Source organism: Pongo pygmaeus, chromosome 7 (genome assembly GCF_028885625.2).
Source record: "Pongo pygmaeus isolate AG05252 chromosome 7, NHGRI_mPonPyg2-v2.0_pri, whole genome shotgun sequence".
NCBI classification, from domain to species: Eukaryota; Metazoa; Chordata; class Mammalia; order Primates; family Hominidae; genus Pongo; species Pongo pygmaeus.
Window position 1 is genome coordinate 131,816,625 of NC_072380.2, and position 12,196 is coordinate 131,828,820.

Genomic DNA, 12,196 nt, shown 5'->3' on the forward strand with positions numbered 1-12,196 from the left:
AAAATCTTTAGGAATCACCTGTAAGGAATAGGGTTACAGCATAAAGATGGGAAGACATAAAATAACAGCAGCAGGGATGGGAGGAGAAAGAAAGAGAGGGTGAACATATGATAAGAATCAAGATGAGAGTGAGGAAGCTGATTCAGGTACTGAGCCTTGGAAATTAGAGCGTGACTGTAATATTGAGAGACAAATTAGAAGAAGAAAGAAGAATATGGAGTGGACAGAAGCAGTAGAGGCAGTGGTGTGTGTATTTGCCGCCTGGGCTGCCTTATGAGATTATTGGCCATCAGCACAGACCTCCCAGCAGGCTGGAGTCAATCCATTAATCAGCCATTATTGAGAAAGACATTTCAATCAATTACAAACTCATTTGACTGTATTGTCATTAAGCTCACATTTATCTACCTTGTCTTTAAGGATGTTACTCCTTTTATTTTGAAAACAATTATTGAGCAATCACCTATTTACTGCTTCTCAGACTCTGTGCCAAGTGCTAGGAATACAGTCTATCATCCCTGACCTGTCTTATCACCTATGACACAATGCAATAGGATGCTATAAAGTGAGAGGGGATTTCCCTCCAGGGAATTAGTTTAATTCTGACCATTGAAGACTGAGATGGAGGCAGGAAAATCTGTACTGAGAAGACTCCTTGGGAGAGGAGGTAACACGTGAGCTGAACTAATGAGGTACAAGGAGTTCAACAGAAGACAAAAATCCACATAATATTTCATTGGCTAAGACATTTTAGCACCAGCCTGCCCTCATATAAGGACAAATTTGTATTTTAGCTTATTTTCTTTGTATTTACCTTACAGTGTAAGTTTATTCTGGTGGAGCTCAGTCTAAAGGATCCTATTTACTTCTTTCTGACAAAGAATAGTGGAGAGTTTGAAGTGTGGGCAGGTAGGGTTAGGTGTTTCCTCCTTTGTGCTCCCACAGCAGCAACTGTCAGCATTTCTCACAGTAATTATCTGCTTCTTTGTCCATCTTCTCCTGAGGCTTTGACCTCTTCCTGGGAAGGAACCCCTCTCCTAATCATTATCTAGTGTTTGTATTAGTAAAGAAACTTGTGTTTGCAAGTGAAAGAGGTCAACACAAACCAAACTTACACTGGTCAACCAAACACAAAGAGAAAAGCAGGGGAATTCATAGACCCACGTAACAGGAAGGGATTCAAGCTGAGTTAGGTCCAGCTGCTCAAGTCACGTGTTCTGGGATGAGTCTTCACACCATTCTGCTTTCCCCTGTAATGACTGTAATGTGGGTTCTCTCTTAATGGTGTCAAAATAGATTCAGATTCTTCAATGATAGTCTATCCTCCCTGAGACTCCTGCAGAAAGAGCAAGTCTCCATTTTTGAAAGTTCTAAATAAAATCCTCAAAATGAGACTTGCGGGCTCTTATTGGGTCACATGTGAATTGCTGAATGAATTACTATGGATATGGTCTAAACCATATGGATTGAGAATGAGTAAGTGTGATTTCCTACAGAAAACTGTGGAGCTGTTACCTGAAGCCCAGGGAGTGGATACCAAGAAAACGAAAGCAAAAAATGCTCACTATGCTTGCAATATATGCATCAGTGAGAACACATTCCATGCAAGGGGCTCTTTGATGAATTTTACCATCCATAATCTTACTTAATCTTTAGGTAACTCCATGAGAAAAGGGTCATCATCCCCATTTTCCCAGATAGGAAACTAAAGCAGGAAGGTTAATTATTTAGTATAAGATTTAATGTAAGTTTAAATAATTTATCAAATAATATGACAAATTACTTAATAAAATTATTAAAATTAAATAATTTATTAAATTCAGTTATCTATTACATTAAAATGTAAGTATAAGTTATTTAGTATAAGATTAAATAGCTGTTATATAGTAAATTCAGGAGTTGAGCCTGACTATAAAATTCATATTTTGTCCATTGTTCTGAGCTTTCAGAGAGAACTTGAATGAGTGTCCTGTCTGCCAATACACATGTGATTCCTGAAGGTGGAGTTCCTTGGCAAATCACATCTTTGTAAACAGTTGCTATCTTTCTAAGACTCTTCCTGAGACAGCTTTTCCCCTTAAAGACAAGTAGTTTTCTATGGACTAAGATGCAGTTGGTTCTTTTTAAACCATATCCTTACTTTAAGCCCATAATAAACAAAATTCTTGAATGCTTTAAATGTGTTAGGAAAAGTGCTAATTGTTTTATGTGAAAAAATCTCATTTCCTGCACATTCCACTTAAGATAATGTTAGGATACCATATTAGCCTGTTCTAACCTTGCTAATAAAGGCATACTCAAGACTGGGTAATTTATGAAGGAAAGAGGTTTAATTGACTCACAGTTCCACATGGCTGGGAAGGCCTCACAATCATGGTGGAAGAGCAAGGGATGTCTTACATGGCAGCAGGCAAGAATAGAGCACGTGCAGAGGAGCTGTTCTTTATAAAACCATCAGATCTCACGAGACTTATTCACTATCACAAAAACAGCATGGAAAAGACCTGCCCCCATGATTCAGTTGTCTTTCTCTGGGTCCCTCCCATGACACATGGGAATTGTGGGAGCTACAATTCAAGATGAGATTTGGGTAGGAACACAGTCAAACCATATTAGATAGAATCTCAGAAAAATCTCTTAGGAGACCCCTGCCCCACTATCATGTAGATATTTTTTTTCTATTCCTGAGAAGCACACTGTTGTTTATTTGTTCTTGAGCAGTGTTGCCAGGGTCTGGGCCTCCCTTTTCCACAGATAACCTGCTTCATGACAATGATGGTTGCAAACATATGATGCCTACAAATTAGTCTTCATTCAAAATCCATGCTTGCTTGCTTTTTATGTTTTTATTAAAAGAAATACAAAGAAAACTTCCTCTAAATTTCCAACACAAAGCTATTAAAGTGAATCGAAGTAGCATGGGTTTCAGAGTGAGGGAGCAACCCCCAGGATGGGAGACTCTAGAACAGGTAAGCACTCTAGTTATTTCCAATTATAGATAAGAAAATGGGAGCACTGAGAGTTTAAATATCATAGCTAAGTTCACAGAGCTGATAAGCAATGTGATTAAGATTTGACCCCTGAATATGCAAGGTCAGGACCCTCCCCTGGGCTTCATCAATACGTCATCCCACCTTTCCAGGAATGACTCCCTTCTGTGAATCACCAGTGGAAATTTTTCTTCTTCCAACCACTCTGTCCAAGGCAGTTTCTTGATCTATTAGTTCTTTCAGAAGAGAAAATGGAATTATTTGTCATGATTTGTTTTCAAAGGACTTAGGCTTACTCCTCTGAATGTCTACTTCTTTTCTAAGTACTCATTTCTTCCTTGTATGAGATTATATATAGCACAGCAGTGTGGGCTTGAGATGAACAAGATCACAGAAGTCTATCAAGGTGAGTTTTTCAAATGCCTACAGCCCTTTAAAAAGCAAGATTGATATAATGATAATATGTTTATATAGGAGTTTGTTCTTACCCTTTAAAAACACTTACTGAAGTACTTAAGGGAGATATGTTCATGTCTATAATTTACTTTTTTAGAAAATATAGCAAAAATAAATACATGAAGCAATGACAATGTGCTAATTGGTAACTCTCAGTAATGGGTTTTTATCTTTAATTATGTGAAAAGTTTTACAATAAAGGGTAAAAAAAAAAACACAGCCAAGTAAAAGAGTAAGTAATGATTATAAAATAGAGATTGAGGTAGTGAATACTAAGAAATAATCACTTATCTACTTCTCTTTTCATTAAGGCATACGCTGATGAGTTTACCAAATGAGCCAGGCATGGTGTTGAACACTTTTCATCCACTGTCGCCAGTAATCCACAGCAATCCTAAGAGGTTGGGATTATTCTCTCCATTTTTGGATGAGAAAACTGAGATTTGAAGAAATGAAATGGTTTGTTCCAGAGTACTCTTAACCAAAGCAGTGCGCTCTCTTTGCCTTAGGGAAAGCTGTGCAGAAGTGGCTGACTTGGAAGAATTCAGGGTAGCCAGGAGTAAGCAGGTTGGGTAGGTGAAGGCACCAAGGGAATGATAAAATGGATGAATGGGGAGAAGGCAAACAATAGCAGGTCCCAATGAGGCCTGAAGATTTCAGTGAAGTGATGAGGTTGAGATTGGGGAAGTAAAAGTACTAGGGAGTGGTTTGTTTTATGACTCTACTGGTACATATCATGTATGTAAGAGGTATGGGGCATAATTAATGACTACTGAAATTTCCAAGAATGAGGATGCAATTGGCATAGATGGGAAGAAGATGTAAGTAGGAGTGGGAAGGATATATTTTAGGCAGGAGTTCTTGCCTTGTTAAGAAATCACAACATACCAGCTATCCCATTCAATTCCTTATTTTTTCTTTCTTCTTCTTCTTTTTTTTTTTTTTTTTTGTTGTTGTTGCTGTTGAGATGCAGTCTTGCTCTGTCACTGGGCTGGGGTGCAGTGGCACAAACTGCAACCTCCGCCTCCTGGGTTCAAGCGATCTCCTGCCTCAGCCTCCCGAGTAACTAGGATTACAGGCACCTGCCACCAGGCCCAGCTAATTTTTGTATTCTTAGTAGAGACAGGGTTTCACCATGTTGGTCAGGCTGGTCTTGAACTCCTGACTTCAAACAATCCACCTGCCTCGGCCTCGTGAAGTACTGAGATTACAGGCGTGATCCTCCGTGCCCAGCCTATCCCATTCAATTCTAAGGCTGATCAGGAGAAACGTTACTAACAACAACTCCACAGTCTATAAGATTGTTTTGACAACGGGAAAAGGATTTTAATTAATTAATTTTAGCATCTCCAAAACAATTCACTACTTTTTAATAAGTATTTCCTTTGAGTAAAGGGTACTGGCCTGGGTTCCAACTAGAATTCAATTTTAAAAGACATTTTGCTAATTGGGCAGGGGGAAAAGTCCTATCTAAGAAAATGTGGTCAAATGTGTGCTCTGTTGGAATTCCGCTGGTGGCTTGGGGAGAGGGTGTGAGCAAAGCAAATAATTTTTGTAAAATTGAAATTAGCTTATTTCAGTTTATAGCTTTTCACTTAATTTTCAAATACAAGTGGCTATTTCTAAATGAAGTAAAATAGTGTAAATTGTCCTACTCATCCAATAAATATAAAAACAAACAACTGCGAGCCAGGTGGTGGGGGGCCCTATCCAAAGCTTGCTTTTACATCTCCCTTCAGTTCTCATTAAAGTAAGTACCAAAGATCAAACAAACCCAGGACCCATGCTGAAGGCTAGGGCTGAAGTTGTTTACTTCATCTGTGCCAGCAGCCTGCTTGGCCACCAGGCTGGGTTGCAGTCACATGGGTCGAAGAATAATAAATAATCCTATTTCACCCTCCCAGATCTCCATCAAGAGCCACCAGGGAGCAGTAGATGACTAAGTCACTCACCCTGCTGCCTCTGGTTAGACATTTGCTTGAAAACGAATGGGAAAGCTTATAGAGCTTTCCCATAGGAGAAAGAATAATGGCACCAATAATTCACATCTGTGTGGCATTTTGATTCTCAAAGGGCTTCACATATATGCTTGTTTTTATCTTGCCTTTTCATGAGCAGGACGCACATCATTAGTCCCATTGTACAGAAGAGATATCCAAGACCCAGAAATGCTAAGGCAGGAATTTGTTCTAAATCATCCAGCTTGTTCAGAACATGGGCTAGGAGGACAAATGCCCCAGGTTTGAATCCTGGCTTTACCGCTTATGAGTTATGTGACCTTGGATGTTACTTAACCTCTCTGTGACCCCATTTCCTCTTCTGTAAAATGGAGCGAAGGATAGTATCCATCTCAAAGCTTGCTGTGGGGATCAAATGATAGATTGTATGTCAAGTGCTAAGAACATTTTTGGCACAAAGTATTAGATAAACACTGTTATTATATTTGTAGAATGTCTTATGGTTAACACAAAGTGTGTTCAGTTCCGCTACATTTATTAAACACCAGAGCCAGGCACTGTGCTAAATTCTGGAGATGCTAGAAAAAATCACTTATGATCCCACCATGCTTTGGGTCACAGGGAAATGTAAGAGATAAGTGGAAATACACCAACACATTTGGTATAAAGTGTTATTTTTAAGCAACAAAGGTAATTAGAGGGAGAATTTAGCCCAGTCTGGGAGTGTTAGAAAGGACTCCCTGAAGGAAAATACTTTTCTAGCTTTACCTTTGCTAAACACCCTCTAGAAAAAAAAGTGTAATTTTTGTCTTTTCTATGAATGCATGAAAAAAAGCTCAGATAAGTTGAAAGACTCCCAAAGTCCCTCAGTGAATGGCAAAGTGGTGTCTCATTTATGCTACCCTATCCCAAGGATACACTTCCTGTGAATAAAGTCATTAAGTAATAAGCTGTTTTTTTTTCTTTTCTCCCACTATCTTTCTTGCCTAAAAGCAAAGAAAAAGTATATTTCTTTCTGCGACTCTCCTTTTCGCCCTGAAAAATTTGGCACGGTGCCAAATTCTGTAAAATCCACCATCTGCTAAGAGTCACAGAACCTAGACCAAAAGGGACAACTGTATACCAAGAGGAATCTAGAGGGATAGAAATGTACATGTTGTTGAATCCTCATTTGGCTACTAAAAAGCTCTGTGACAATAGGCAAGCAATTTAACCACATAGTCTCATTTTTTTTTCATTCATAATATAGAGCAATACCAGTTTCCATCTCCTAGAATTGCTATAATTACTACATGTCAAGTCCTTAGCTTTTGCTTGGCTGACTTTATAATTTCTCAACAGACATTCACTGTTAACTGTAGCTAGAAAAATGTCATCTACAGGAGGATCACTTGAGTCCAGGATGTTGAGGCTGCAATAAGCTGTGTTCACACCACTGCACTCCAGCCTGGGTGACAGAGAAAGACACTGTCAGAAAGAGAGAAAAAGGGAGAGAAGGAAGGAATAGTGGGAAGGAAGGATAGTGGGAAGGAAAGGAAGGCAAGGAGGGAGGGAGGGAAAGAGAGAGAGAAAGAAAAAAGAAAAGAAAGAAAGAAGAAGAAAAAAATGTCATCTAGTTCACCCAATTCTCCCCTCTGGTCTGACCACAGATATCACCTGTGCATTCTTTTCTGAAAGCCATCCTAGGAGGCATCTGTAGCTTCCCTTGTGAAGCATTTCAATGTTTGATCAATCTCACAACCTGGAAATCCAACTCTTCCATACATTGTCCTTGCTTTCACTTAAAATTTCAACATTCTGCACTCAGAAAAAAATAAAAAGACAGAAAATCTCTGGTCGTGTTTTTTCCTGGATAAATCAATGAACATCACAAGTTACTCTCACTCAAATTGTCTAATCCCAAGAACTTCATTTTTGTCTTCAGAAGGTTTTGTTTCTCCTCCTTTCATCTGCTGATGGACGGGGCTCTTTCATGCCCTGAGATTGCCATGGTGATAATGCAGATATCTGGTCATAATATCACGTGTGTTGTGTTCTTTGTTTTCAAAGCACATTCACATGCTCACCTTGTTGATCCTAAAACAACTGAGTGAGGTGTGGAGAGCAGATACTATCCCCACATTTAGGAAAGGAAGCATAAAGGAAAGAAAAACAGCTGCCATCATTGCTAAGCACTGATCGTATCCCAGGTGTTCTATGTCTATTGTCTCATTTGAACTTCCTAAAAGCCCGCTCCAGTAGGTGTTATTAGATCAATTTGCTGGAGAGAAAAGTGAGACTCAGAGAGGGAAGTTCTGTACTCAAATTTCTCCAGATAGTGAGTGGTGGAGCTGAGACTTCAGTCAAATCTGTCCTAGTCCAAAGCCAATAAACTCAATCACCGGCCTGTTGAAGATTTGTTCAAACCATCAGTGACTAACATGGCATTAAAATCCAAGACTCCTGATTCTCAGTCTGGGCACTGTTCATTAAACCATTCATTCAATCTTTAATTCTTCAAGGTGCTGGAGCTACAGTTGCCTATGATTAAGACAGTTGCCGCTCATGGAAAACTGCGCTGTGGCTTCTCCATTCCTAGTCTCCTATTCTTACCTTCCTAGGTCATGCCTACAATTTTGGGGTTCTCAAGCATGCAGTCAGAGAGTAATAAGTTATGTGTGCCTCTGTGTGTGTGTGTGTGTTTGTGTGTGTGTGTGTGTGTAAATTTTATGTTTATTGTCCATCAAGAATTTGCTAGATTCTACAGCAAGAATAAAGATTTGTCAGGCCAAACATCTCAATTCAGCAACAAGAATGTTTCTTCAAACATAGAGTTGGATGTGGAGAAAAGTAAAAAATAAAATATACTGGAAGTTTCTTCCTTTCACCTGATTGTCAAGTGCATGTGAACATACGTCCATACTCACAGCTGGATTGTGAGGCAAGAGCTGAGCTGAGGGAAGGATTATAACCATGTCCACCTTACCCTGGGAGAATGTGCTCATGTTACTGTTTGAGATGCTTCACTCTACCTCATTTTCTGTTTCAAAAGGAGATGATGGTGAAAAAGGAGATCCAGGAGAAGAGGGAAAGCATGGCAAAGTGGGACGCATGGGGCCAAAAGGTAACTAAAATTATGTGAAACTGACATTTTAATATCATAATTGCTCTTCTCTCTCTCCTGGCCCTTGCCCTGGAAATTAGCAGCTTTCATAATGCCCTCTGCCCCAACAATGCCTGAAATATATTTCACACATGAATTAACTCGCCATCTGAGTGCCCCTCTGAGATTACCTGTCAATAAGACTCTCATATGTTTCTCAAGTTGCATTCTTTAGGGCTGGCTGGTGTGGGACACTGGGAGCCCCAGGAAAAAGCAGTGTCTGAGAATATTTAAGACACGATGTGTTATAGTGCTGTGTTCATAGCTGTGTCTCCCTTCTAAAGCCACTGCTAAGCAGCATTTTTTTTTTTTAGCTGGCATAGAGCTTAAGGAGGAAGATAAAAAGAAACAAAAAGAGCTACCTGATGCATTGATCTATTCACCTTTCCCCAAGATCTCTTTATTTCTTTAATTCCCTCCTTTGTTATATACAAAAGAATAACACACTGGAGAAATGGTGGGGTACGGGAGGAGTGGGATCAAAGATGAAGAGAGTAACACAGATGTGATTAGGAAGTGTCTTCACTCACAAAGCTGGGTGTTGGCCTCACCAAAATATAACTTCTAGGTTGTGATGTGTATGTGTGCACTTTCTGAACACTTGAAATATTTCTTGCCAACTGCTACAAGAGGGCTGCCCTAGACCACTTATTTTAAAATCTTGACTAATTTAAAAAGAAGAGAGACTCACCGACCTGTGAGACCTCAATTTGGGAAATGCTGACTTCTATCTATACATGTTTATGTCAATTACAAGATTATTCTTACAAAATAAAGATTTTTAATTGGCAAATATTTTTTAGACTTTTATAAAAAGAAATAACATTGGAAGAGCTCAGTGATTCCTAACCATAGTTTTTTGAATGAAAACTCAGCAGGACCATGTCTGATATTTCTTTGATCATTAGGTTTTATGACTGCACATTCCCCGCCCTGTTTTTAAGTGGCACGATTGTTAAATCTTGTTTTAAAAGAGAAAAGAAATAGAATTCCAGAAAGAAGACAAAATGGAGCTGAAGAAGAACAAAACCAGAATCGAGTCAAGAATACTTTCACCTGGCCATTCTCTAACCTTTCTTTTAAACATCCTCTGCCACAGTCATTCTAGAAATACTACATCAGCAAGTATTTTAATATCATCATGTCCGTGGTATATATTCATACTCACTCACATTTTAATTTTAATACATACATTATAAGTCTGTTAAACTACACAATATAGCACAGGATATATATTAGATATCACTGGTAGAAGAATATACTTGTTGGTATTTCTTTCAAGTGAATATCACATTAGCCACATTTCAAAGGAAGATAAAACCTTATGATACAAAGATAACATGTTTGCTTTTCAGGAATTAAAGGAGAACTGGGTGATATGGGAGATCAGGGCGATATTGGCAAGACTGGGCCCATTGGCAAGAAGGGTAAGTTGCATCTTACTATTCTCCAGTAGCAATTCAAAGCAAATTGAGGCCAGATATGATGGCTCACACCAGTAATCCCAACACTCGGAGACCAAGGTGGGAGGATACCTTGAAGCCAAGAATTCAAAACCAGCCTGCACAACACAGCAAGACCCAATCTCTACCAAAAAAAAAAAAATTTTAATTAGCCGGGCATGGTGGTACATACCTACAGTCCCAGCTACATAGGAGGCTGAGGTAGGAGGATCGTTTGAGCCCATAAGTTTGAGTCTGCAGTGAACCATGATCACACCACTGCACTCCAGCCTGGGTGACAGAGTAAGACCCTGTCTCTAAAATAAATAAATAAATAAAGCAAATTGAGGATACCCTTAATCGTTTTAAGGTTTTGTATCATGAAAATATCTCCTTTTCCTTCTTTTAAATTAATAATTCTGTCTGTCTTCATAGTTTGTCTCTTTCTTCCATATATAAGCAATGTATCTCACAGCTCAAAAAAAAAAAAAAAAAAAAAAAGAAAAGAAATACCTAGAACAAAATGAAACAAGATGTCAGAAACAGAATCAAGCATCAAGGTCTGATAGTCTTTATGTTGAATTTTCTCCTGGGATCTACTTGTTGGCTACAAATCCTTGCTATGATCAAAATGGTACATGATTATTAATAAAATACAAAATAAGCAGAGGACAGTAAAATTTTCTTTTTTAATCTGAGCAGATTAACCAAAAATTCTGTGCCTATGATTTATTAACAGGATAGAAACTTGGAGCATATATGTGGATACCCATTTGTTTTCAGTCTTGTCCTTATATATTTTTTTTTTTTTGAGATGGAGTCTTGCTCTGTCACCCAGGCTGGAGTGCAGTGGTGGGATCTCGGCTTACTGCAACCTCTGCCTCGTGGGTTCAAGCAATTCTCCTGCCTCAGCCTCCCGAGTAGCTGGGACTATAGATGCCCACCACCACACCCAGCTGATTTTTTATATTTTTAGTAGAGACAGGGGTTTCACTGTGCTAGCCAAGATGGCCTCAATCTCCTGACCTCAGGTGATCCACCCGCTTCGGCCTCCCAAAATGATGGGATTACAGGCATGAGCCATCACACCTGGCCCTGATCTTGTACCTCATTAAAGCCTGAATATTAGAAAACAGAGATAGTCTCCTCTGTATTGTCTAAACATTCCTCCTCCTCTCACAAAGCCCCACAATGGTAGCAGGTTCTAATTGCTCCTGATATTCAGTAATTTAAGCAAGCATTGTTTTACTTAGTTTAGAGATATAAAACTGAATGAACATGAAATTTTATTGCAAGAGATTCATAGACTATTCAGGAAGATAGGCCTTTCTTAAAAAGAATTAGAGGCCGGACGCAGTGGCTCACACCTGTAATCCCAACACTTTAGGAGGCTGAGATGGGTGGATCAGCTGAGGTCAGGAGTTTGAGACCAGCCTGGCCAAGATGGCTAAACCCCATCTCTACTAAAAATACAAAAATTAACTGGGTGTGGTGGTGCACGCCTGTAATCCCAGCTACTCGGGAGGCTAAGGTACAAGAATCGCTTGAACCTGGGAGGCAGAGTTTGCATTGAGCCAAGATCGTGTCACTGCACTCCAGCTTGGGAGAGAGAGTGAGACTCCATCTCAAAGAAAAAAAAAAGAATTATAATACTGAATAACATGACTACTCCAGGACTCATGTTGGAGAGTAAGGCAAGACTGATATGCGAAAGAACAGACCTAGGTCTTGAAGAATAGTGACATTTTGGAAATAGGCAAAAGGCACTAGAGAGAGATGCAAGAGATGCTTGTACAAAAAAGATTAGGGGAAGCTCAATCCCACAGGTAATATAATTTCTGTAGCCTTGATGTACCCTCCATCTTTTTGTAAATGCTTGAGCAGCTGCATAATTACGCATGTGGCTCACTTGTCCAGCAGTATGTCCTTGCAGGCAGATTGACAGACTGTGGTCTGAGCTTAGGCTGTGGCCTCTCTCTTCTCATCCTATGGCTCAGTACTCCCTCTTTCTCCACTTTCCAACTCACTCATTTGAGAAATTCCCTTCAACCTGCATTCGGAGGCAGGGATCAAGGGCAGTGCCACTGAAGAGAAATTGCTATGCGTGTTTCAGATCTGGTGGATTATATTGTGTATTTCCTTGTGGTTGAAATCCTTATAGCTGGGGAAGGGCAATGTGAGCTTCCCATGGTTCAGAAGTCCCGCCGC

At 39.5% G+C, this 12,196-nt stretch overlaps 1 protein-coding gene across 3 annotated transcripts in view; it reads left to right on the top strand.

The window, feature by feature from the left end:
* COLEC10 (collectin subfamily member 10) overlaps positions 1 to 12,196 on the top strand; it is a 110,831-nt gene that overhangs the window by 78,162 nt on the left and 20,473 nt on the right. For all 3 annotated transcript variants that reach the window (XM_054497443.2, XM_054497442.2, XM_054497441.2), the window contains exons 2-3: positions 8,436 to 8,507; positions 9,902 to 9,973. In XM_054497443.2, coding sequence (XP_054353418.1) covers positions 8,495 to 8,507; positions 9,902 to 9,973 — 85 coding nt within the window. In that variant the 5' untranslated portion in view covers positions 8,436 to 8,494. The remainder of the gene's footprint in view (positions 1 to 8,435; positions 8,508 to 9,901; positions 9,974 to 12,196) is intronic.